At 41.9% G+C, this 26,238-nt stretch overlaps 1 protein-coding gene across 3 annotated transcripts in view; it reads left to right on the forward strand.

Moving 5' to 3' along the window:
• FRMD7 (FERM domain containing 7) overlaps nucleotides 1-12,846 on the forward strand; it is a 34,481-nt gene extending 21,635 nt beyond the window's left edge. For all 3 annotated transcript variants that reach the window (XM_056539863.1, XM_056539864.1, XM_056539865.1), the window contains 7 exons: nucleotides 2,098-2,212; nucleotides 2,853-3,000; nucleotides 6,723-6,818; nucleotides 10,542-10,705; nucleotides 11,110-11,178; nucleotides 11,260-11,335; nucleotides 11,532-12,846. In XM_056539863.1, the coding sequence (XP_056395838.1) occupies nucleotides 2,098-2,212; nucleotides 2,853-3,000; nucleotides 6,723-6,818; nucleotides 10,542-10,705; nucleotides 11,110-11,178; nucleotides 11,260-11,335; nucleotides 11,532-12,620 (1,757 nt within the window). In that variant the 3' untranslated portion in view covers nucleotides 12,621-12,846. The remainder of the gene's footprint in view (nucleotides 1-2,097; nucleotides 2,213-2,852; nucleotides 3,001-6,722; nucleotides 6,819-10,541; nucleotides 10,706-11,109; nucleotides 11,179-11,259; nucleotides 11,336-11,531) is intronic.
• The last annotated feature ends 13,392 nt before the right edge of the window (nucleotides 12,847-26,238 follow it).

A 26,238-nucleotide genomic window follows, 5' to 3' on the forward strand; every position in this document is an offset into this window, starting at 1 on the left:
GACCCGGCAGTCGCATGCGTTCGCATCGCGGGATGCAAACCTCAGCGGTGCCAGCAGCAGAGACAGGGATGCGCTTGCGGTCAGCAAGTCTGACTGCAGCGCTGCCTGTAACAATATCCCTGTCTATATAAGATGTCGCAGCTGGCAACCGCACCAAACTAAGTAATCGGGGGAGAAAAGTTCTTGGTAAGAGGTGAGCTAGAACCCAATGGTCATTAGGGCCGAACATCAAAGATCATATGTGCAGATTGGAGAAACTTCTAGAGGGTAATGGTCACTGCAGCACACCATAATTCTAGGCTCTATGACAATATGGACAGAAAGAAGCCTCTTTCTTTTTGAAACCAATACTGATCCTTTTGGCCTCAATTCTTAGTGTCATGTCAGGACAATACCAGGCACTGCTCGTCACCTGCCCAATACCATCAGTGAAGCATGTTGGGGCAGTATCATGCTGTGGGGCTGTTTATGAGTGGCTGGGACAGGGAGACACGGTCAGGCTTAAGGGAAAGCTGAATGAAGCAAAGTACAAAAATATTCTCAATGAAAAACTGAACCAGAGTGCTCTAGACCTCAAAGGTTCACCTTCCAATAAGATAAGGACCCTAAGCACACAGCCAAGACAACACAGGAGGGGCTTGGCCACAACTCGGGTAATGTCTTTTAGTTGCTCAACCTGACCTGAACCCAATCAAACATCTTTAGAAATAATTGAAAATGGCTTCCACGGACAATCCTTGTCCAACCTGAAAGAGCTTGAGAGGATCTGCAGAGATGAATGGCAGAAAATCCCCAAATCCAGGTGCCTGTAATTGCTGCCAAAGGGGCTTCACCTGAGTACTGAGTAAAGGGTCTGAATACTTACATCAATGCTATATTTTAGTTTTTGCTCAATAAATTAGTAAAGATTTCCAACATTCTGGGGGAGATTCATCAAGACCTGGGCTGAGGAGAAGTTGACCAATCAGATCGCTTCTTTCATATTTCAGAGGCCTTCTCAAAAATGAAAGAAGCGATCTGATTGGTTGCTATGGGCAATTGGTCAACTTTTCCTCTGCAAAGGTCTTGATGAATCTCCCCCAGAATGTTGGAAATCTTTACTAATTTATTGAAAAGAAAAAACTAAAATATAGCATTAAAGGGGTACTCCGCCCCCTAGACATCCAAAGGATAGGGGATAAGATGTCTGATCGTGGTGGTCCCGCTGCTCGGGCCTCCCGCGATCTCCCTGCTGCACTGGGCGTTCGTTCAGAGCATCGGGTGCAGCGCCGGAAGCTCGTGATGTCATGGCCATGCCCCCTCAATTCAAGTCTATGGGAGGGGGTGTGATGGCCGTCACGCCCCCTCCCATAGACTTGCATTGAGGGGGCATGGCCATGATGTTACGAGCCTCCACCCCGCATCAACTGTCATCTGGCATAGAGCGAAGTTTGGGGTGCCGCAGCCGAGATCACAAGGGTCCCAAGCGGTGTGACCCCCGCGATGAGACATCATATCCCCTATCCTTAAAGTAGAACTCCTGAATATAATAATTGTCCTCCATACTGCCGGCAGAAAAAAATAAAGATGTACGTACCTTCCTACGCTCCCCCGGGGGCCTCCGGTAACCGTCTCCGGTCTCCGCCAGCGGACGTGTGATGTTTTCAGCCCCGGCAGCAGGTGCCGGTGTAGTGAAGAATTTTGTGTCTTGAAGCGTTCTCACACTGCCGCTCAGCCTATCGCCGGCCGGGAGTCAGGACTTCACTGCGGCCGGTGATTGGCTGAGCACAGTATGAATCGCTGACCACCGGCAACCAGGAAGAGGATCGCGGTGGAGACCGGAGCCGGTTACCGCAGGCATCGGGGAGCGGAGGAAGGTATGTACCTCTTTATTTTTTTTCTGCCAGCAGTACGGAGGACAAATTTTTATATTCTGGAATTCTCCTTTAAGATGTCTAGGGGCAGAGTACCCCTTTAATGTAAGTATTCAGAGTGGTTTTGATGAATCTCCCCCTCTGTTTTTCCTTTATCATTATTGAGTTCAGAATGAACATTATAGTAGCTTCTCAATGATATGGAGCTTATAAACATCTCTTTTTCTTTCTTTTTATATTGTAGCGGAGTTGGGCGATTATGAGGAAGAGACAGCCAGAAAACATTTGGAACAGAATCAATATGTACCAAACCAGGAATATCTGGACAACAAGATTCTGAAGTATTACCAGCGGCATGTGTAAGTAACTATGTTAAATTACATTCCAAATGGCATATGGGATAAATGGGTAACTACCTATTCAATGATTTCAGTGGATGCAGAACTGTCTTGTGGTCTTAAAAATGGACCCAGATCATTTGTGTTTAAATATTTCAAATCAACTGGTGACAGAACAATATAGAGGTTTGTAAATTGTTTCTATTTAAAAATGTTAATTCTTTCAGTACTTATTAGCTGCTGTATGCTCAGTGGAAGTTTAGTACTTATTTTCAGTCTGACCACAGTGCTCTCTGTTGACACCTCTGTCCATGTCAGGAACTGTCCGGAACAGGAGAGGTTTGCTATGAGGGATTTACTCATGCCCCGGAAAGTTCCTGATGGGGACAGCAGAGGGCACTGTGGTCAGACTGGAAAGAACTACACAACTTCCCCTGTAGTATACAGCAGCTTATAAGTAGTGGAAGGGTTAAGATTTTTAAATAGAAGTAATATACAAATCTGTTAAACTTTCTGTCCCCTGTTGATTTGAAAACTTTTTTTTTCCTCCGGAGTACCCCTTTTAGCCTGCAGAGGATGTTACAATTAATACCTAAGTAAGGATTGCTGTAATATTTGTGAAATTGTGAATTATTTTGATTTCAATCTTTATGCATTTCAGGGGTAAATCTCCAGCAGAATCAGACATGCAGCTACTGGACATAGCGCGCAAGTTGGACACGTATGGAATACGAATTCATCAGGCAATTGATGGGGAGAATATGCAAATCAACCTTGCGGTGGCTCATATGGGTGTTCTGGTTTTACGGGTAAGTGACCAAAAATAATTAGTAAAATGACATGCCAGTCCAACGTTAAGCAGAGATGACAAGGGACATCTCCATTGTATGTCTAAGGTTTTTTTTTTTTTTTTTTTGCAAGATTCCAAGAATTCCATGGAATCGCTGATCCATCCCTACATGGGATTCTATAGTGTTAATCTTTATGCTTAGATTCTTTATTGTAATTGCTTAATCAAAAATACCTTAGTCTGTGTTCTAAGCTGTGACAAATGACATCTTCAGATGCATAGAGGTTAGAGTGTGTTGTCCTCAGCTGAAGAACTGTAGACAATACAAAGTTTATCCTAAGTCTTCAGAGGATCTACCACCTCAGGAACTGCACAAGTGAACATCTACACTCCATTAACCCCTTAAGGACCACAGGTTTTTCCGTTTTTGCACTTTCATTTTTTCCTCCTCGCCTTTTAAAAATCATAACCCTTTCAATTTGGCACCTAAAAATCCATATGATGGCTTATTTTTTGCGCCACCAATTCTACTTTGCAGTGACATTAGTCATTTTACCCAAAAATCTACGGCAAAACGGAAAAAAAAATCATTGTGCAACGAAATTGAATAAAAAACGCCATTTTGTAACTTTTGGGGGCTTCCGTTTCTACGCAGTGCATTTTTCGGTAAAAATGACACCTTATCATTATTCTGTAGGTCCATACAATTAAAATGATCCCCTACTTATATAGGTTTGATTTTGTTGTACTTCTGGAAAAAATCCTAACTTCATGCAGGAAAATTAATAAGTTTAAAATTGTCATCTTCTGACCCCTATAACATTTTTATTTTTCTCCATAAGGGGCGGTATGAGGGCTCATTTTTTGCGCCGTGATCTGAAGTTTTTAGCGGTACCATTTTTTGTATTGATGAGACTTTTTGATTGCTTTTTATTCATTTTTTCATGATATAAAAAGCGACCAAAAATACATTATTTTGGGCTTTGGAATTTTTTTGCGCATACGCCATTGACCGTGCGGTTTAATTAATGATATATTTTTATAGTTCGGACATTTATGCCAGCGGCGATACCACATATGTTTATATTTATTTTTATTTACATGGTGTTTTTTTGTTTTTTTTTATGGGAAAAGGGGGGTGATTTGAACTTTTATTAAGGAAAGGGTTAAATCACATTTATTAAAGGGGTATTCCAGGTAAAACCTTTTTTTTTTATATATATCAACTGGCTCCGGAAAGTTAAACAGATTTGTAAATTACTTCTATAAAAAAAAATCTTAATCCTTCCAATAGTTATTAGCTTCTGAAGTTTTCTGTCTAACTGCTCAATGATGATGTCACGTCCCGGGAGCTGTGCATTATGGGAAAATATCCCCATAGGAACTGCACAGGTCCCGGGACGTGAGTCATCAGAGAGCAGTTAGACAGAAAACAACAACTCAACTTCAGAAGCTAATAACTATTGGAAGGATTCAGATTTTTTAATAGAAGTAATTTACAAATCTGTTTAACTTTCCGGAGCCAGTTGATATATATATAAAAAAAAAGTTTTGGCCTGGAATACCCCTTTAATTTTTTTTTACACTTTTTTTTTGCAGTGTTATAGGTCCCATAGGGACCTATAACACTGCACACACTGATCTTATACCCTGTTCACTGCAAAGCCATAGCTTTGAAGTGATCAGGGTTATCGGCGGTCGATTGCTCAAGCCTGAATCTCAGGCTTGGAGCAATCAATCGCCGAGGGGACACGCCGGAGGCAGGTAAGAGGACCTCTGCTCGTGTCCCAGCTGATCGGGACACCGCATTTTCACTGCGGTAATCCCGATCAGCCCCGCTGAGCAGCCGAGAAGGTTTTACTTTCGGTTTAGACACGGCGTTCAACTTTGAACGCCGCGTCTAAAGGGTTAATAGCGCGTGGCGCCGTGATCGCTGCCGCGCGCTATTAGCCCCGGGTCCCGGCATCAGATACATGCGTTCTATCGCGGGAGCCAGCCAAGGACGTAAATATACGTCCTTGGTTGTAAAGGGGTTAATGTTAAAGGGGTAATCCAGGATTTATTTTTCATTTGACTACGATACAGGGGCTGTATAGTTAGTGTAGTACATAATATAGTGTCTGTATATGTATGTGACGTTGGTCTTGCATTTCTTCTGTGATTTTTGCCCCAAATATTTATTTTTACCAGCATACAAAAATACTCATGTTTCGGATTTTCCAAGGTTGCAGTGACTCTGTCACTAGTCAGGTGATGACAGGGAGCCTGTCTGCTTCAATGGGTGGAGCGACCACTGAGTGGGAGAGATATCATTTTGCAACAGCTGTAGGCACCCTTGTAAGAAAACACTGGTCTTTTGGAATGCAACTCATTTGTGTTTCAAGGGGTAGCGTAGCTGATGTGTGGGAGGGAGGAAAGTGACCTCAAAATTACAAGCATGGAACTATGGGATGTGTAGTTTGAGAACAAAATCCAAGAGGAAATAACCAGTTTGCAAAAAGATAGCCCCAGCATTATGGTAATCTTTGGTAATTATGGTCTGTTACTTCTGTTCTAGACTGTAATGTCACTTGTTGTTTGAGTGGTTTAACAGTCCCATGTAGACTCCCTAAACACACACACATTTTTCAGTGAAGGGCCTGCACTTGGAGCGGGTCCCCTGAGGCACACCCCTATACTGTGTTGATGGAAGTGCGTCACTGCTGTACAACATGTTGGTGCTTACCTACGTTTATGTAGGGGACTTAGCTTGTTCCTAACTCCTTAGACTTACTGAACATGGAATCTTCACAGGGTTATAAACTATGGTAAAGTGTACAACTTCCCTCCACCGCTCATGGATAGTGCTGAGGTACGCCACTTTTGGAGCAACCAGGAGAAGTTCTGAGACTGAACAGTGTGATATTGGACCAGAGGCAAGTGACATCCAGTGGATTTGGAATGAAGCCCGTGTACACCTTCTCTCTTCATTGCTACCCCTATCGGTGACTTTTGCACCTTTGTTTTTCTGTGGTTTTCTTTTATCCTTGCAGGGGTACTGGCTAGACTTCCCTTTGGGTGGAGAAATCCATCTCTCTACTCTGTCTTAACTCAAACTCAATTCTCTCTCGCTCTTCCTCAACTCCGTCTCAACTAACTTCCCGGTATAATGTATTTATCTAAGTTCTAGATAGAACCTTCTGAAAGGTTTCACAATGGTACTCTATGTAGAGTAGTGTACAAAATAATCACTGTATATCGTTTTCTAACTTTTGTGACCTAGATGTAATGCCCGTGGGTGGTAACCCTTTCACTACTGTGAAACTGGAATTTGAAGTAAAAAGTACAATATTTACATAAATAAATTTTAAGCGCATAAAAGTAAATCATCATGTAAACTTATCAAAACACTTGGAGTGACAGAAGACATCACATAACCAGCCCCATACTCTATACTGGGACATTACCAAGGGGGCACTTGGGTTCATTATTCCAATCTAGCTGTCTGAGACTTTCCCTTGTTCTGGGACAAGTTGGTTTGCAACAAGTGTCAACGAATCCTGATCTACACTACGGTGTCTTCCACAGGTCGCTGTAATTGTTAAATCTGCACTGCGGGCCAATGTTCATGTGGACAAGCAATTTTATTACACTGCAAACTTTTCACCTGAATATCTGCAGCACATCTGACCCATGTAAACATTCCTTAACAGTGTCTATTTTATGGACTGAAGACATTTTTTCCCATTTGTTTTGTTACAGGGAAACACCAAGATAAACACCTTCAACTGGGCTACAATAAGGAAGCTGAGTTTCAAAAGAAAAAATTTCCTGATTAAACTTCATCCACATATTGATGTGAGTTAAAGGGAATGGCTTTATTTTTTATTTGATGGATGCCAGTAAAGGAGAAAGAATGTGTTTGTTTAGTTTTCTAAATCCTGTTTTTCTTAGTTTGGTTATGTTAGTTTTTTTCCCCCTTTGGTGGCCATATTGTAGACGTACAGTTTCTTGTATCGTCTGTAAAGACAGCTCAGCAGGGCATGTGTGTGTGCTTCATAACAGTTGAAAAGAAGAAGAATCAATTAGAATGTCAGCTGTAATTAAAGATGCACTGTCATTATGATAAACTTTTTATATTTTGTGGTACTACCGATAAGGTGACCTTTTTAAATAAACATTTATAAAAAAAAAAATAATAATCTTTTACTAAAAAATAAAAAATGAAATTAGCCGCCACAAGGGGTCATCTATTTTTATGCAGACAGACTACTCTGTATTTAGCAACATACTGAATACCGGCCATAAAGCATGTTGGTATCCAGTTTAGGAGATCACCATTGCACCACTACAGCCTTCAGCTTTTCCTAAACTACAACTCCCATGATGGGATTTGTAGTTTTGCAACAGCTAAAGGCAACATTGCTCTAACACAGTGCTTTACAAGAACTGCAGCTCCAGCTGTTGCAAAACTACAACTCCCAGCATGCTTGAACAACCAAAGCTTTCTCTGACTCCTGAATGACAAAGAAGCTGATCAGACATTCAGGAGTCTGTGAAAGCTGAATGACACACATAGTGACAGCTAAACTACTGTGCTTTTATCACTAAAATCCTTGCACTGATTTAGAAAGATCTATTTTTATATTTACACATTTTATATTGTTATAAACTCATCATAATGTCTTAGGAATACTGCAGGCAAGCTCCAAACTCTCTGTGTAACATGTACAGCATAAAACCAGAGAGGAAAGGGTTACACAGTGCAGTTATTTGATAACTGCCAGGCTGCTCCCAGACTCGCAGATGAGTAATCCACAGTGCGGGAGAGAGATGGACACGCCCCATCCATAAGGCAAGAAGACAAAGCAAGTGAGCAAGATATAAGTACTATTTGTTAGGTATATATAGGTCCTAGACACATTAACATATGTGTACATGATCAGGATTAGGTACTGAGTAACATATCACTTTTTTGTTTTGGCATTATAACAGGTACACTTTAACTCTTCTAACGTGAGATGACTTTGCTTACCCTGTCCCAGTCTGTACAACAGAGCTGACAAATAGGCTATAGAAAACAGAAAGCTTCTGTCTGTTGTGTCTTCTTTAGTGGCTGCTATGAAATATTTGAAGATTGAATAAATAATTAAAAAGATTACCAAATAAGTCAAAGTAGGTTTATGAAAAAAAGCCCTAAATAAAATTTTCTGATGATACGTTCACTTTAATAATGTTAACACATGTAGTACACATGTCGTTTTTAGAGGAACATTTTTAAATACACAAAGGAAGAGAGAATATAAAAACATCCTGTAACACAGACAGGTTCCTTCTGCCACATCCTCTTACCACCACTCTCATACTCCATCTTCTGTTGGCCGTGCTGTAATGCCTGCAGTTGCCTCCCGTCAGCATCCTGTAACTGTCTGCTACTGTCTTATGTCATTGCTGTGATCCTGCAACTTGTTTTCGTGCCCATTGGCGGTACTCCCATCTGCAAAGTCTTAAATGGTTAGTGCGCACGCTGTTATGTGTCCCCTACCAATCATTGGCCAGCACTATCTATTAATGGCTGTTGTGCCCAGCATCTGCTGCTCGCGCAATATTGGTACCTATAACAAAGGTGTGCTGTTCTGAATCTGTTTTCTGTGTACTACACTTATCCGCTTGTCCCATGCATTGATACATCTGGTCCGCTTGGCCAGCCACTAATCACACCAGGACCATGTTTGTGGAGTCACCTTGGGCCAGTTAGCAGCAAAAGTCCAGCTTACACAAGCAGGAGTGGGATAAAGGGTAAAAATCTAGAAGGTTCTTAGACTACACTCCTGGGCATGGGCGAAAGCCAAACCAGTTGCACTTTCCCAACTTGCTATGGGAAACTGATTCACTTTTCTTCTGCACAGATTTTGATGACTCTCCTCCTAAGTGTTCACGTGCCAACGCGGCTTATCACCCCAAACTCTGCTATACAATCTGCTGCCAACACCAAGACTTACATACGTGCGTCTTAGGTTACCCTCCACAACAATAGACGACTGATGCATGAGATGAGGAAATTGGCTATAGCACACCTGCTGCACCTGGCATAATTTCACTCAGCTCATCATATTGCCGTGTGCCAGCCGATCGGTTACAGATCAAATGACTAGTCTGAGACAAGCACAGAGTCACAATTCGATATCACCTCCTTCTGCCATCTCATCCCCATCAAATTTGGTCTCTCTGAGGAGATGGGAAGTTCCTAATTCTAAATATATTTTTGGATTGACACCCCCTACCTAAGGTATCAAGGTATAGCATGATCCAAATAGATCAGCCTTTCATTTGAATATCACCCTTTTTGTTAAGAGACCCCCTTCTGCTGGTATGGGGACCGAATGTCTAGCTAAATCTGTCACTGTGAGCGACAGGTTACTCCTGAAAGGTATAAACAGGTTGTGCACTTTGGACTAGAAAGGCAGGAAGATGAAACAAAAGGCCAATATCACTTCTATAGTATAACCAAACGCAATACCTCATAATCAAACACAATGAAACCTGGGATAAACAATCAAGATGAATAAAACAAGGGGGTTTATAATAGAAAGAATAAAACATTGGGCCTACGCAGGCCCAAAATCAGTGTTGACATGACATGATTCGTTCTGCTATTCTAAATCCAGTTACAGAGGGTGCTGAAAATGAGTTTAAAGTAAAAGCCTTCCTTAGATAGGGTTGGCAAGAAAAGCTTTGTGGATTGGAGGGGCTTCAGCCTTGAAGAAAGCTCTTTGGAGTCTGAAGAAAACATTAATGCTCCGGCGCTTTTCTGAGGTTATATTACAACCACATGATATCTAATTATATCCATCCCATATATTGTGATAATGTGGCAAGGAAAGGGTGTATTTCCTTGGCTCACCCTGGAGAAACCTCCTCCTGGGGCCTAGTTAATGAGGCAGCAGAGAGGGGAGGTGTTTATAAGGAAGAGATTCAGTGTAATCTGGGCTCTCCCTAGGAAACAGCAGGCTGGCTGTAAGGGGGAGACACAGGCCCTGTTTAGGAAACACACAGCCGGAGCTGTGAGTGGTCCAAGAAGTGGTGTGAACTGAGTAGCAGGTTGCAGGAGGCACATGTTTAACTGGCTGAGGGTAGCTCACCAATTAGTAGTCAGGGCATGCTGATATATGTAGTCAGTGACCAGACGGTCTGGGATTTTATTTTTTTGCTTGTTTTTTCCTGCGACCTGTCTAAATAAAGCTAGCATGGAGATAGACTTGCAGGAATAACCATTGTCTGACGATTTATTGAGAGGAACTATGTCCCGTGGCAGTGTCCAGGACGATCCCAGAGCTATCCCCAAGGAGGAATCCTTACAATATAATATATATATATATATATATATATATATATATATATATATATATATATATATATAATCAACCAGAAAACCTTTGCATTCCACTGCAGCAAAACCTAGAAAAATTATAAATTGCAAACCTATGAAGAAACAGAATAAAAATTATCAGTTTACTAACACTTTGTGTATGTATTTGACCTCCTTTTTTTTTTTAATCTTCATGTCTTCTGAAATGATAGACCTTGTGTAGAGACACTTTAGAGTTCACTATGGTGAGTCGAGATGCCTGTAAAGCTTTTTGGAAGACTTGTGTGGAGTATCACGCCTTCTTTCGCCTATCTGAAGAGCCTAAATGTAAGCCTAAACCATTCCTCTGCAGCAAAGGCTCAAACTTCAGATTCAGGTAAAAGTTGTGCACTTTCAATAGAAGATAACATTTTCTACCCAGCATTGACACTTTATGGATAAGAAATCTTAAAGGGGTACTCTGCTGCTCAGCGTTTGGAACAAACTGTTCTGAACACTGGAGCCAGCAGCTCGTGATGTCATAGCCCGGCCCCCTCAATGCATGTCTATGGGAGGGGGCGTAGACTTGCATTGAGGGGTGGGGCATGGTGTCATGAGGGGTGGGGCTATGACATCACAATCTTCCGGCACCATCTCCAGCATTCGGAACAGTTTGTTCCAAACGCTGAGCAGCAGAGTACCCCTTTAAAATATAAGACCAGTCTCATATGTATAAATAAAAGTGTAGAATACTGCACCAAACAAAGGTTTCTTTGATTTACTCTCCTTAAATGTCTTTAGTGGAAGAACCCAGAAGCAGCTGCTTGATTCCTGGACTAAAGGAAGAGCGAAGGATCTTCCCTTTGAAAGGTAATGTGATACATATCTAGTATTAAATATATTGCAGATCACTGGTTACTACACCTTACAACGTTTTCATTGTGATTGCAGAAAACACTTACAGGCAAACCTCCATGAAAGACAATGCAGATCTTCCCCCGACCTACTGACTGAAGTGGCAAAACAGGTAATGTGTCTTTAAAATTTGTAAAAATCCACATATGCTTATATATTCCACAATGATATATTAACACTGTCCTGCCCAAGCAACCCCAAGATGGTCTACAGATTTACAACAGGGCTTTAACTATTAAAACTAAATACCACGTACTGTGAAAAGGAAATCACTGAAAATATACTAACTCTGTCTGTTTGTCCTCCAGCCCAATGACTTGCGTCTGGTCTTCACCAGCCGACCAAGTTCTAGAAGTGTCAACAGTGTGGGCTGGGATCGAAGAAACTCCGCCATTGATGTAATTTTTCCATCAGAGGTGGAACACTTAAAACCACAGGAAAAGGAGCAAGCATATTTGCAACAATCAAAAAGCAGTTCTTCATTTCCTGGGTGTAGCTATGGTGACATAGCTAGTGAGATGTCTCATCAGCGTTCACACAGGAGACCATTGTCTTGTTATGAGGAAACAAACCATTTTTCTGGAAATCAGAAAAGTTCTTCTGAAGGCAGCATGAGGGAGACAGTTCCTACATCACCAAGGACATATATTGATATGTGTGCCGGGTCCTCAGGTCCAGCAAGATACAGGTTTAGCAAAGGCCCTCCTAACATATATTGCTATACAGATGGCATATCACAGATACCGACGCAAACCTCAGCTGTTGTTGAAGAAATTATAAGACTTACCAGCCAATCTAAGCTATTTCCGGGACAATCAGCAGACAGAAGTCCAAGTGCCAGAAGATTAAAGGAGTATCATCAAAAAGTTTACCCCAGGACCAGTTGCAAAAGCAGTTCAGGAATGGGATCCCAGATAGACACTCAAATGACGAGAGAAGAAGATAATCAAGAACCCAACCCTAAGAGATCTTGGAGTCATTCAGACATGAAATCAGAATGTCCACCCCATGGTTCAGAATTCAGACCTCTAGGTCATTACCCTATACTGAGCAGAACCTCTAGTGTCTCAAGGAACCCACTACCTCATCAGTTTACTCCATTACCACTTCCACCACCACCATTACCACCACCGCCACCTCCTCCTCCTTCAAAAAAAGGTCCACAAGTCACAGAAAGATATGTATATAGTGGGACCGAATCAAGTGACTCTGAATCGGAGATTATAAATCCATATTACTATGCTGTATTTGGTAAAAATATAAGACATCCCATGGCAAGAGTTAGGTTATCCTCAGGTAGCCTTCAGCTAGAAGACGAAGAAGAAGGGAGTCCTTTAAATATCCGTGCATGGGAAAGCAGGAAGCCCAAACAAGAATGGAAACATTTCCACACTTAAAAGGTTATGTTCATCTTTTATATGGACATAACCTTTATCATTGGTTTTACAAATTTTTTGCTAGTATATAAGCTAAAATTTTTGCGCATTGGTGTAAAAAGTCTCAAATTTTGGGGAAATGCATTTAGACCCACTTTTTGCAGTGGTTGAGGATTACTTGGGGATGCATTGTAAAACTTTTTTTTTTTTTTTTTTTTAATGAACTGATGCCAGAAAGTTAAACAGATTTGTAAATTACTTCTATTAATAAATCTTAATCCCTTTAGTACTTTTTAGCAGCTGTATGCTACAGAGGAAATTTTTTACTTTTTGAATTTCTTTTTTGTGTTGTCCACAGTGCTCTCTGCTGACACCTCTGTCCGTGTCAGGAACTGTCCAGAGCAGCATAGGTTTGCTATGGTGATTTTCTCCTGTTCTGGACAGTTCCTGATACGGGCATCAGGTGTCAGCAGAGAGCACTGTGGACAACACAAAAAAATTTAAAAAAATTTAGATTTTCCTCTGTAGCATACAGCTGCTAAAAAGTACTGAAAGGATTAAGATTTTTTTTTAATAGAAGGAATTTACAAATCTGTTTAACTTTCTGGCACCAGTTAATTTAAAGAAAAAGTTTTCCACATAAGTACCCCTTTAACAGTGTCCTTTTTAAAACGAATGATAATTTTTGTGCAACCTCACATAAGCCTGGACCACACTTAAAAACTTGTCTACGTATACTAAGCTACTTTGCTGTTAATAAAGAATGTGCACCTCTTTGTTGGTCATGTGTACTTCCCCCACATTTATTACACAGGAAAATGGGGGAAAAAGCACTTGATTTACACAATAAATTCCCCTCATAGTCTGGAGGTGGAATATCCCCTGAAATGCAGTGCACTGCGTATTTGCAACCAGTGCTCCATATATTCTCTTTAAGGCTTCAGTATATTGTCAAAGACTGAGGTCAGCAATGTTTGGAAGCCTAATAGGGAATGAATGGAGCACTGACCAAGCAGTTGCTAGCTTCCTGGCTGATGTTTTGGTCACTTTTTAATGCTGGCGGTGCTTTCACTCTAGTGGTAGCATGAGACGGAGTCTACAACCCACACAAGTGGCTCAGGTAGTGCAGCTCATCCAGGATGGCACATCAATGCGAGCTGTGGAAAGAAGGTTTGCTGTGTCTGTCAGCGTAGTGTCCAGAGCATGGAGGAGCTACCAGGAGACAGGTCAGTACAAGACATGGAGGAGGCAGTATGAGTGCAACAACCCAGCAGCAGGACCGCTGCCTTTGTGCAAGGAGGAGCACTGCCAGAGCCCTGCCAAATGACCTCCAGCAGTCCACAAATGTGCATGTGTCCACTTAAACGGTCAGAAACAGACTCCTTGGGGTGGTATGAGGGCCCGACGTCCACAGGTGGTTGTTGGGCTTACAGCCCAAGACCGTGCAGGACGTTTGCCATTTTCCAGAGAACACCAAGATTGGCAAATTTGCCACTGGTGCCCTGTGCTTTTCACAGATGAAAGCAGATGAACACTGAGCACGTGACAGAGTCTGGAAACGAAACGCTGTGGCGAACGTTTTGCTGCCTGCAACATCCTCCAGCATTACCGGTTTGGCGGTGGGTCAGTAATGGTGTGGAGTGGCATTTTTTTTGGGGGGGGGGGGGGGGCGCGCACAGCCCTCCATGTAGGTACAGAGATGAGATCCTCAGACCCCTTGTGCGACCATGTGCTAAAGCAAGACAATGCTAGACCTCATGTGGCTGGAGTGTGTCAGCAGTTCCTGCACGAGGAAGGCAATGATGCTATGGACTGGCCCGTCTGTTTCCCAGACCTGAATCCGATTGAGCACATCTGGGACATCATGTCTCACTCCATCCACCAATGCCTTGTTGCACCAGACTGTCCAGGAGTTGGCAGATGTTTTAGTCCAGGTCTGGGAGGACATCCCTCAGGAGACCATCCTCCACCTCAGCAGGAGCATGCGCAGGTATTGTAGGGAGGTCATACGGGCACATGGAGGCCACACACACTACTGAGCCTCATTGTGACTTGTTTTAAGGACATTACATAAAGTTGGATCAGCCTGTAGTGTGGTTTTCCACTTTGATTTTGAGTGTGACTCCACATCCAGACCTCTGTGGGTTGATAAAATTTGATTTCCATTGATAATTTGTGTGTGATTTTGTTGTCATTACATTCAACTATGTAAAGACGAAAGTATTTCATATGATTAGTTCATTCATTCAGATCTAGGATGTGTTATCTTGGTGTACCCTTTATTATTATTTTTTTTGCGCAGTGTACTTTAAATCTAGTATATGCAGCTACCGTATATTAAGAATAGCAAATTCAAACAATCCATTTATATAGTTTTGCTGGTCCCTGAAAACTGACACATTTTTAGCTCTAATGTTTTTGCCATGTTTAAGATAAATTCAGGCAAAGATTCCAATACATTTGATTCTACCCAAGCTGAAGTTTTTTTTTTTTTATAAGTGGTTGGCAATAAAATGGTGTTTTTGTAAAACCTTGGATCCTATTTAAACTATCTTCATCTTATTTAAATTCTCTCACCTGCCCTGATCCACAACACTTTTATTCGGTCCCTGCTGCTTACGGTTTCCTCTGACTAGCTTAGAGGGCATTTTCTGCAGGGGGCATGAGAGCATTTTTAACACAACTGCTGAAGATGAAGACCATCTTTTACATCACCTGTAGAGAAGAATACCTGTAGGAAAAGTAGAATAAATAAAATTTGCATTGACCTCATGCACACTATTGCTTTTCTGGCAAATTCCCAACCATATTGATGTATACACACACCTACCTTCACTTTAGAAATACTGACGTTGAATTGAGCAGGGCAGCATATAAGATGTCTGCCATATTTTGAATATGGCTTAAACAGGGTTATCCATTCTTGCACAGCTTGTCTATAAAAATAGATAACCATATACCAGTTTATATTTGTGTGTTTTACACCACAGAAGGAGATTCTTTACTGTAAGAGCAGTGAGACTAAAACTTTCTGCTAGAACTTGTCATAGAAAACTTAAGTTATAGTAACTAAATTCTGAAGGAGGGTCACAAATCCAGGGTTCGCTTGTAATAAAGACAAAAAGATAAAGACAACTAGCTACAACTCAATGGTATCAACAATGCATGATAATAGGCTAAACAGGATCATAAATCTTCAGCGGTAACCGCTACGGGATGCCTGCTGAAATCATTCTGCAGGCATCCCGTGACAATGCCTAGGGGGGTCCCAAAACACCCCCATATCAATTCTGACCGGCAAATCACGTTTTATCCGGGCTGATCGGGTCTCTGGTGACCCAATCGCCTGGAAAATAAGCGTGATCGGAGCCACCTCCTCCTATCCCCTGCCATTGGCCGGGACTGACCGACCAATGGCAGTTGGGGGCGGGGCAGGGCAGGTGAAAGTTAATTTCCCCAGCTCTGCCCACCGATGGAAGTCCAGGCAGAGTGGGGGTGGGATGTTTAAGAAGTGGGATGAGGGGGGGCGGGGGAAACTATCAGTTTACTGGGAAGCATGCATAGATGGATGGCGGGCAACGGCACAGACGGAGGAGGCTGCAGTGAAGATCTATGGTAATCTTCACTGTGGCCTTCTCGAAGTTGTAGTAGTGGTCTCCAAACTGTGGTACTCCAGATGTTGCATAACTACAACTCAGCATGTCCAGACCTGCAACATCTGGAGTACCACAGTTTGGAGACCACTATACTGTGGTCTCCAAACTGTAGCCCTCCAGATGTTGCAAAACTCCAATTCCCAGCATGCCCGGACAGTCAGGAATGCTGGACGGTGTAGTACTGCAACATCTGGCCCTTCAGATGTTGCCGCAATGCCCAGCATGCTTGGAGTTGTAGATTTGCAACATCTGGAGGGCCACAGTTTGGAGACCACTACACAGTGGTCTCCAAACTGTTGTTCTGTAGTTGTTGCATAACTACAGCTCTCAGCATGCCTTTTGCCTGTCAGTGCATCCTGGGAGTAGTTTTGCAACAGCTGTAGGCACACTGGTTGGGAATCACTGAGCTAGAGTGTTTCCTAACTCCGTGTTTCCAAACCCGTGCCTTGAGCTGTGGCAAAACTACAACTCCCAGTATGTACTGACAGACCGTGCATGTTGGGAGTTGTAGTTTTGCAACAGCTAGAGGCACCCTGGTGGGGAAACAGTGTTAAGTAACTGTTTCCTCACCACTGTGCCTACAGCTGTGGTAAAACCACAACTCCCAGCATGCACGGTCTGTCAGTACATACTGGGAGTTGTAGTTTTGCAACAGCTGGAGGCATCCTCCCCACCCCATGTGAATGTACAGAGTACATTCACACAGGTGGGGATTTACAGTGGGTTTCCTTCTGCAAGTTTGAGCTGTGTCAAATTTTCCACAGCACCTCAAACTCCCAGTAGGAAATTTGCTGTGAACCCCCACCCGTGTGAATGTACCCTAAAACACTACACTACCACATAAGGATAAAACACTACATATACACACCCTTACACTGCCCCCCCTCCCAATAAAAAAAATACGTCTCGTACGGCAGTGTTTCGTAAAGTGTTGCACAACAACTCCCAGCATTGCTTGACAGCCATTGACTGTTCTGGCATGCTTGGAGTATTTGCAACAGCTGGAGGCACCCTGTGAGAAACACTGCCGTAGGATATTTTTGGTGGAGGAGGCAAATGCCATGCTTGCATCAGGGTCCGCCCCTATGCAAATCCCTAATTTAGGTCTAAAATTCGCATGGCGCTCTCTCACTCCAGAGCCCTGTCGTATTTCAAGACAACAGTTTAGTGCCACATTTGGGGTATTTCCGCACTCGGGAGAAATTGAGTTACAAATTTTGGGGGACTTTTTCTCCTTTTACCCCTTATGAAAAGGAAAAGTTAGGGGCTACCCCAAATTTTTTACACTAACATGCTGGTGTTGCCCCATACTTTCCATTTTCACAAGAGGTAAAAGGAGAAAAAGACCCCCAAAATTTGTAACGCAATTTCTCCTGAGTACGGAAATACCCCATATGTGGACGTAAAGTATTTTGCGGGCACACAACAGGGCTCAGGAGTGAGAGTGCACTATGTACATTTGAGACCTAAATTCGTGATTTGCACAGGGGTGGCTGATCATTACAGCGGTTCTGACATGAAAGCAAAAAGGAAAACACCCAGATGTCACCCCATTTTGGAAACTACACCCCTCAAGGAATGTAACAAGGGGTACGGTGATCCTTCTCACCCCACAGGTCTTTGACATATTTTCGTTAAAGTTGGACGTGAAAATGAAAAATTTGAAATGCTGGTGTTACCCCAAATTTGTCATTTTCAGTAGTAGTAAGAGAAAAAGCCCCCCAAAATTAGTTTCCCCATTTCTTCGAAGTATGGAAATACCCCATATGTGGATGTAAAGTGCTCTGCGGGCGCACTACAATGCTCAGAAGAAAAGGAGCAAAATTTTGGAGAGAATTTGGCTGGAATTAAAGGCCATGTGCATTTAAAGCCCCCGTGCTGCCAGAACAGTGGACCCACCCGACATGTGACCCCATTTTGGAAACCACCACTTTTTTTCATTTTCACATCCCATTTTAACGAAAGTTCGTCAATCACCTGTGGGGTGTTAAGGCTCACTGTACCCCTTGTTACGTTCCTTGAGGTGTGTTTCCCACATAGCGTGCCATGTGTTTTTTTTTCTTCTTGCTGTTGAGGCACCATGGGGGCTTCATAAATGCGACATGTCACCCAAAAACCATTTCAGCAATATCCGCTCTTCAAAAGGCCAAGGTCGCTCCTTTCCTTCTGATCCCTCTAGTGCACCCACAGAGCACTTTACATCCACATATGAGGTATTTGAGAGAAATGGGGTTACAACTTTTGGGGGGCATTTTCTCCTATGCCTTGTGAAAATGAAAAATTTGGGGTAACACCAGCATTTTATTTTGGGGGAAAAAAAATCTTATTTTTCATTTTCATGTCCCACTTTAACGAAAGTTTGTCAATCATCTGTGGGGTACTAAGGCTCACATTACCCCTTGTTACATTCCTTGAGGGGTGTTTCCAAAATAGTGTGCCATGTGAGCAAAATTCACTCTCCAAAACCCAATTGTTGCTCCTTCTCTTCTGAGCCCTGTAGTGCACCCACACTGCACATTACATCCACATATGAGGTATTTCCTTACTTGAGAGAAAATTAAATTACAAATTTTGGTGGCTTTTTCACCTTTTACCCCTTGTAAAAAAGAAAAAATGGGTCTACAATAACATGTTAGTGTAAAAAATTTAGATTTAGAATTTTCTCCCTCACTTTGCTGCACCTAAAGTGTTAAACTTTCTGAATGTAATTTTGAATACTTTGATGGGTGCAGTTTTCATAATGGGATCCATTATAGGGAATCTCTAACATAAAGACCCTCAAATTCCCTTCAAAACTGAACTGGTCCTTGAAAAATTCTGATTTTGAAATTTTTGTGAAAAACTGGTAAATTGCTGCTATAATTTGAAGCCCTCTAATGTCTTCAAAAACTAAAAACATGTCAACTTTATGATGTCAACATAAAGTAGACATTGTATATGTGAATCAATATATAATTTGTTCGGCATGTCCATTTTCTTACAAGCAGAGTTTCAAATTTAGAAAAATGCTACATTTTCTAAATTTCTCTGAAATTTGGGAATTTTTTTTACCAAGAAATGTAGCAAGTATTGATGAAAATTTACCACTAACATTAAGCAGAATAGGTCACGAAAAAAATCTCTGAATCACATTTATAAGTAAAAATATCCCAGAGTTATTAATGCATAAAGTGACAGGTCAGATTTGCAAAAAATGCTCCCATCCTTCGGCTCAAAATGGGCTCCATCCCCAAGGGGTTAATCTACAACTAAATAAAAATAACAGTGTGAATATGACTTAATTGTGCACATTTAAAAAAACCTTTGACCTGTCACTAGGACAAGTCAAAACTTTTTCCAAAGGACAGGTACTCTTTAAAGCTACACTACAATGCAGTGCAGTGCTGGGCAGTATGACCAAAAATGCTTATCAGTATTTTTGAAAGTTATGGCGGTTCCACGGTATTTAAGGGTATTCCTCCCCCCCCCGCACTTTAAATGAATGAGAAGCCGGCCGCTGTGCTTTAAAAGGTTAAGTTGCCATCCGCTGCACTTTAAATGGTTAAGTTGCCGGCCTCCTGCGCTTTAAATGAAGGAGATGCCGGTGTGAGGTTGCAAAATGCCAACTCACACCGACTGAGGCGCTGGAAACGATTACATGCAAGCCGGAAGCTGTCACCTCCTACTGGAAGCGCTAAAAGTCAGGCTTTTGGCATTTGTGGAGGGAGGGGAGGAATATTGAGGAGCTGGCCAGCGCTGCGGATGAGCGGCACTGACATTAGAGTGCCAGTAACTCCGAACTGTGCCATTTAGCACCTAAGTAGCATATACAGAAAATCGAAGATTTCGGCCGAACGGCGGGGTGGATTCGGGCACGGTAGGCATCAAACTGATCAGTGTCCCGCACTACCAGCCAGTACCGCTGGTTAGTGCGGGGTGAGCAAACTGACAGTTTTCCTTTAAGTTTACATCTGCAATCTTAAATCTTGTATATCAAGTATGAGCAGGTTAGTGTACATGTGAATAGACCCTTAGGGTAGGGTCGCACATCACATATATGCAGCGTATTTCATACTGTGCAATATTCTATGTGCAGACACACAGGGCTACCCCGTGGTAGTGAGGTTTGTAGTCCGAGTCAGCCCACCAATGTGCTGTTTAGGTCCACCTACCACACTGCACACACAGTGCTGCCGTTGGGTAGCCTTGTGTGTCTGCTTATAGGAGAATAAACAGTATTTCCCGTTTTTGTGCAATGTGAATTACATTGTGTATACAGTACGTGTGAGCCCAACCCTAAAGCCAGATCTAGATAGATCCACTGCACACCCTCTAATCAGCAGTAGAAAAATCAACTACAGTTAATTCATATTTACTGTAATTTTGATTTTTATTTTAATAAAATTTTCATCGAAACTCTGCATCAAATCTGCCATGTCTAAACGTGGCCTAATCATTTTACACAGAAAATAAAGACAAACATGATCAGAATTTAAATATTTATTCTTAAACCATTTAAAATCCCCTGAAATATTGAAATAAGCTTACTCTATTAACAGATTTACAAGAGTAATAACTACGAAGGATATATGGGTACCACTTTTTTTTGTCCATTTTTTTATTTCTATTTGTGAAGTTCTTATAAAGCTTTCTGATTGACCATATTTACAACTTTTACTGCTTATATATTTATAAAAATATTTTATTTTTTAACGATAACATTGTTTTCAAAAACTATTTTCAGACTCTCAAGATATAAATTTGAAGTGAGTTTAGTTAGAGAGCAAAAACAAACAAAAAAAAAACTGTTCCTTAAAATTAAAAACAAGAACAAGAAAATTAAAAGAACTCAAATTGTGTAGGCACAACTGAAAATGTTGCTCATTCCTTGGCATTAGCCAGTAATATAGCCAGTTTTCAAGTGTCCCCTTAAAGCAGGATTTATGTTGGGGGGCATCTATCTACCCTGCAGTGGAAATAAGCATGCTGCAATTTAAAGCAATATAATAAAATATATATATCTTGTATATATTTTATTTATGTGGCTGTCATTTCTGCATCAAAGTCCATCTGATCAACCGGGATTGTGGTAAAGTGATGCATGAGTTATGGAGTACTGTAATCTGTTTGAAGCCAGACATGTTTTTTTTTTTTTGTTAAAACAAGAAGGACAACGCTTACTGGCTACTACAGAATACACCATTTCTCTTTGCATGCACATATATGCACCCAGAGGTCTAGATCAACACTGCATGTGGGCCTATTGCAGTCTGACCATATATATATATATATATATATATATATATATATATATATATATATATATATATATATATATATATATATATATATATATATATATATATATATACACACATATATATATATACATACATATATATACATATATATATATATATATATATATATACATACACAAGGCAATGGTCCCAGCACCTGATCAGAATAAGGCTTACGCTACATATTATAGGACAAGGCCGCATGGCATAATTGGCATAAAAAACTAAAAAAAAAAGGTTGCAAGTGGCTATTAAGACATTGCGCTGCCAGTTCTTCACAGCAAAAGTAGTATGTACGCTGCCAGCTGCATCATCCCTATGGGTTGCTATAAAACAATTACTTGACACTGCAGCATGCTCATTTGCATCAGATACTGGCGGTCACATCCCCTTAAACAACCACTGTCTATTTCCTTATAAAATCCAAAAACACTGCAATGGCAATTGGATAAAATGTGTCAGTCACGCACCGGTTACATTTTATAGATTTGGCAGATAGTCTGTATGGTGCGTGAGAGACTGGCCGTACCCAACGGAGGAGGAGGAGGAGGATTGTGCAGGCCGATGTCTCTGGCACATGTGGGTATGAGCCCCTTCAACATAGAAAGAAAAACAAAATCTGGGCGGCTCATATCATAAAACGCACACTAAGAGATCATAATATTATAATATAGCAATATACCCACATATTATAATATTATAATTACACCACCTTCAAAGAAACAGAAACGTTGAAGTACATGCGGAAGCAATATATATATATATATATATATATATGTATATATGTACATGGGATGACAGAAGGACATCCCATCAAGCAGTACCATAAATATACTCTTTCATTTACAGTTCTGCCGGTTGTTTGGAAAGTGTTTTTTTGTTTTTTTTTCTTTTTATACTGCCATCAAGTATTTTCCCTGGTCGTGTGTGTGAAAGAATCTCTATAACTTAGTTACTTGTATATTAAATGGTAAATACAGATTTAAAATACACTTTCACAGGAGTATAAATACATCATGGTGCTTTATGCATGATAGGTCTGGAGGAAAAAAATAAAATAAAAAATAAAATAAAAAAAAGGAATATATTACATTGGAGATCTTAATGTTTGGGGATGCTGGTGCAAACCATTGTCTCTGTACTTTGCCTGTGCAGGTGGAGCGGGCTTTTAGGGTTTCACGTGGTACTTTTAGGTTACATTACTTTCTTTCAACAAGTCTACTTTAACAAGAGGGGAAGAGAAAAAAAAAAAAAAAAAAGCCTACATCACATTGCTTCAATGCTACACAGGCATTTTCTAGAGTGAAAAAATTAACTAATGTTAGACATACTCTGCCTACTTCTCCTAAACAGAAAAGGAAAATATATTGCTTCAATTCTCCTTGAAGAAAACAAAAGCTGCATGAAAAACCTTTACACACGAAAGAGCGTTATGTCAAGTCTGAGCCAAGTCCCCTGGGATACTGCTGCTGTGTTGTGCTGGAGATCAAACCAGAACAACAATAGGTTGGAGCAGTGTTTCCCAACCAGGGTGCCTCCGGCTGTTGCAAAACTACAACTCCCAGCATGCCCGGACAGCCGTTGGCTGTCCGGGCATGCTGGGAGTTGTAGTTTTGCAAAAGCCGGAGGCACCCTGGTTGGGAAACACTAGGTTGGAGGGAAAGAAAAACACTTAAAGGGTTACTCCAGTGGAAACCTTTTTTTTTTTTTTTAAATGCACTGGTGCCAGAAAGTTATACAGATTTGTAAATTACTTCTATTAAAACATTTTTAATCGCTTTAGTACTTTTTAGCGGCTGTATGCTACAGAGGAAATTCTTTACTCTTTGAATTTCTCTCTTGTGTTGTCCACAGTGCTCTCTGCTGACACCTCTGTCCGTGTCAGGAACTGTCCAGAGCAGCATAGGTTTGCTATAGGAATTTTCTCCTGCTCTGGACAGTTCCTGATACGGGCATCAGGTGTCAGCAGAGAGCACTGTGGACAACACAAAAAAGAAATTCAAAAAATAAAGATTTTCCTCTGTAGCAAACAGCAGCTAAAAAGTACTGAAAGTAATTTACAAATCTGTTTAACTTTCTGGCACCAGTTCATTTAAAAAAAAAAAAAAGTTTTCCACCGGAGTACTCCTTTAAAGACAACTTTCCATCGTTGGTACTCCAACGCTATACATTTTAATAAAGGGACCGTATGGCCCCTCTTCACAAATACCAACAGAATGGGTTAGAATTAGGACCTACTTATTTTCTTAGAAAGGTTTGTGGTCCAACATCTACGACCTCTGAAACCCGATTCTGACCTTCAGGACATCTGAATGACATAACAGCCAATTATGGAGAGACCCTTTAAGAGCACTAGAGTGTGGAGGAAGGGGGGGGGGGGGGGACATACCGAGCAGCAGATTTACATCCACATTTTAAGCCTTTAAGGGCATGGATGAGAACATTTCCAGCAAGTAGAGAAATTAAACAACATTTACTGGACATATAACACGGCAGAGTTACTCTTTTTCAGCAGTGCTGTGATATGTTTTTGTTTTATTAAAAATGTACCTGCAACGTGCACACAGTGGAACCAGCCATTTGTTAAAGTGAATGTCCACCCTTAAAGGGGTACTAAAACATCTTTTTAAATCAACTGATGACAAAGTTAAACAGATTTGTAAATTGCTTCTATTACAAAAAATCTTTCTGTCTGACCACAGTGCTCTCTGCTGACACCTCTGTCCATGTCAGGAACTGTCCTGAGTAGGAGCAGATCCCAATAGCAAATCTCTCCTGCTCTGGACAGTTCCTGACATGGACAGAGGTGTCAGTAGAGAGCACTGTGGTCAGACAGAAAGGAAATACAAAAAGAAAAGAACTTCCTGTGGAGCATAGAGCAGCCGATAAATACTGGAAGAATTAAGATTTTTTTAAATTAAAGTAATTTACATAGCTATTTAACTTTCTGGCACCAGTTGACTTTAAAAAAATGTTTTCCAGCGGAGTACTCCTTTAAATTATTTTTATAGTTTTTCGGCTCAAAAGTATGTGTAGAAAAAGAATTGACCAATTTAGAGCTCCAAAACCCTTGGAAGCTGAAAAATATAAATTTTAGCTGCCTGCAGCAACCACTAGGGGAATTCAGGAGCAAACTGAATACATTAAAAGGGGTACTCCACTGGAAAAAAAAAAAAAAATCTAAATCAACTGGTGCCAGAAAGTTAAACAGATTTGTAAATTACTTCTACCATATATACTCGAGTATAAGCCGAGTTTTTCAGCACGATTTTTCGTGCTGAAAACACCCCCCTCGGCTTATACTCGAGTGAACTCCCCCACCCGCAGTGGTCTTCAACCTGCGGACTTCCAGAGGTTTCAAAACAACATCTCCCAGCAAGCCCGGGCAGCCATCGGCTGTCCGGGCTTGCTGGGAGTTGTAGTTTTGAAACCTCCGGAGGTCCGCAGGTTGAAGACCACTGCGGCCTTCAACATCATCCAGCCCCCTCTCACCCCCTTTAGTTCTGAATACTCACCTCCGCTCGGCGCTGGTCCGGTCCTGCAGGACTGTCCGGAGAGGAGGTGGTCCGGTGGGATAGTGGTTCCGGGCTGCTATCTTCACCGGGGAGGCCTCTTCTAAGCGCTTCGGGCCCGGCCTCAGAATAGTCACGTTGCCGTGACAACGACGCAGAGGTGCGTTCATTGCCAACGTACTTCTGCGTCATTGTCAAGGCAACGCCTCTATTCCGGGCCGGAAGCGCGGAGAAGAGGCGCCCCCGGTGAAGATAGCAGCCCGGACCACCTCCTCTCCGGACAGCCCTGCAGGACCGGACCAGCGCCGAGCGGAGGTGAGTACTGTACAGAACTAAAGGGGGGTGAGAGGGGGCTGGATGATGTTGAAGGCTGCAGTGGTCTTCAACCTGCGGACCTCCGGAGGTTTCAAAACTACAACTCCCAGCAAGCCCGGACAGCCGATGGCTGCCCGGGCTTGCTGGGAGTTGTAGTTTTGAAACCTCTGGAGGTCCGCAGGTTGAAGACCACTGAGGGCGAATGATGAGAAGAGGATGATGAAGGGGGGGGGGGGGGGTGTGGGGATGATGAAGGGGGGGGGGTGTGGGGATGATGAAGGGGGGTGGGGATGATAAGGGGATGATGAAGGGGGGATGTGTGGGATGATTACAAGGGGATGATGAAGGGGGGATGTGTGGGATGACAAGGGGATGATGAAGGGGGGATGTGTGGGATGATAAGGGGATGATGAAGGGGGGATGTGTGGGATGATAAGGGGATGATGATGAGGATGTTAATGACGGGTCTGGATGATGACAGGGGGGATGAGGTATTTCCCACCCTAGGCTTATACTCGAGTCAATAACTTTTCCTGGGATTTTGGGTTGAAATTAGGGGTCTCGGCTTATACTCGGGTCGGCTTATACTCGAGTATATACGGTATTTAAAAATCCTGATCCTTCCAGTACTTAGCTGCCGTATACGCCAAAGAAAGTTATTTTCTTTTTGAATTTCCTTTCTGTCTGACCACAGTGCTCTCTGCTGACACCTCTGTCCATTTTAGAAACTGTCCAGAGTAGAAGCAAATTCCCATAGGAAACCTATCCTGCTCTGGACAGTTCCTGAAATGGACAGAAGTGTCAGCAGAGAGCACTGTGGTCAGACAAAGGAAATTCGAAAAGAAAAGAACTTCCTGTGGATCATACAGCAGCTGAT

This window comes from Hyla sarda, chromosome 9, assembly GCF_029499605.1.
Source record: "Hyla sarda isolate aHylSar1 chromosome 9, aHylSar1.hap1, whole genome shotgun sequence".
NCBI lineage: Eukaryota > Metazoa > Chordata > Amphibia > Anura > Hylidae > Hyla > Hyla sarda.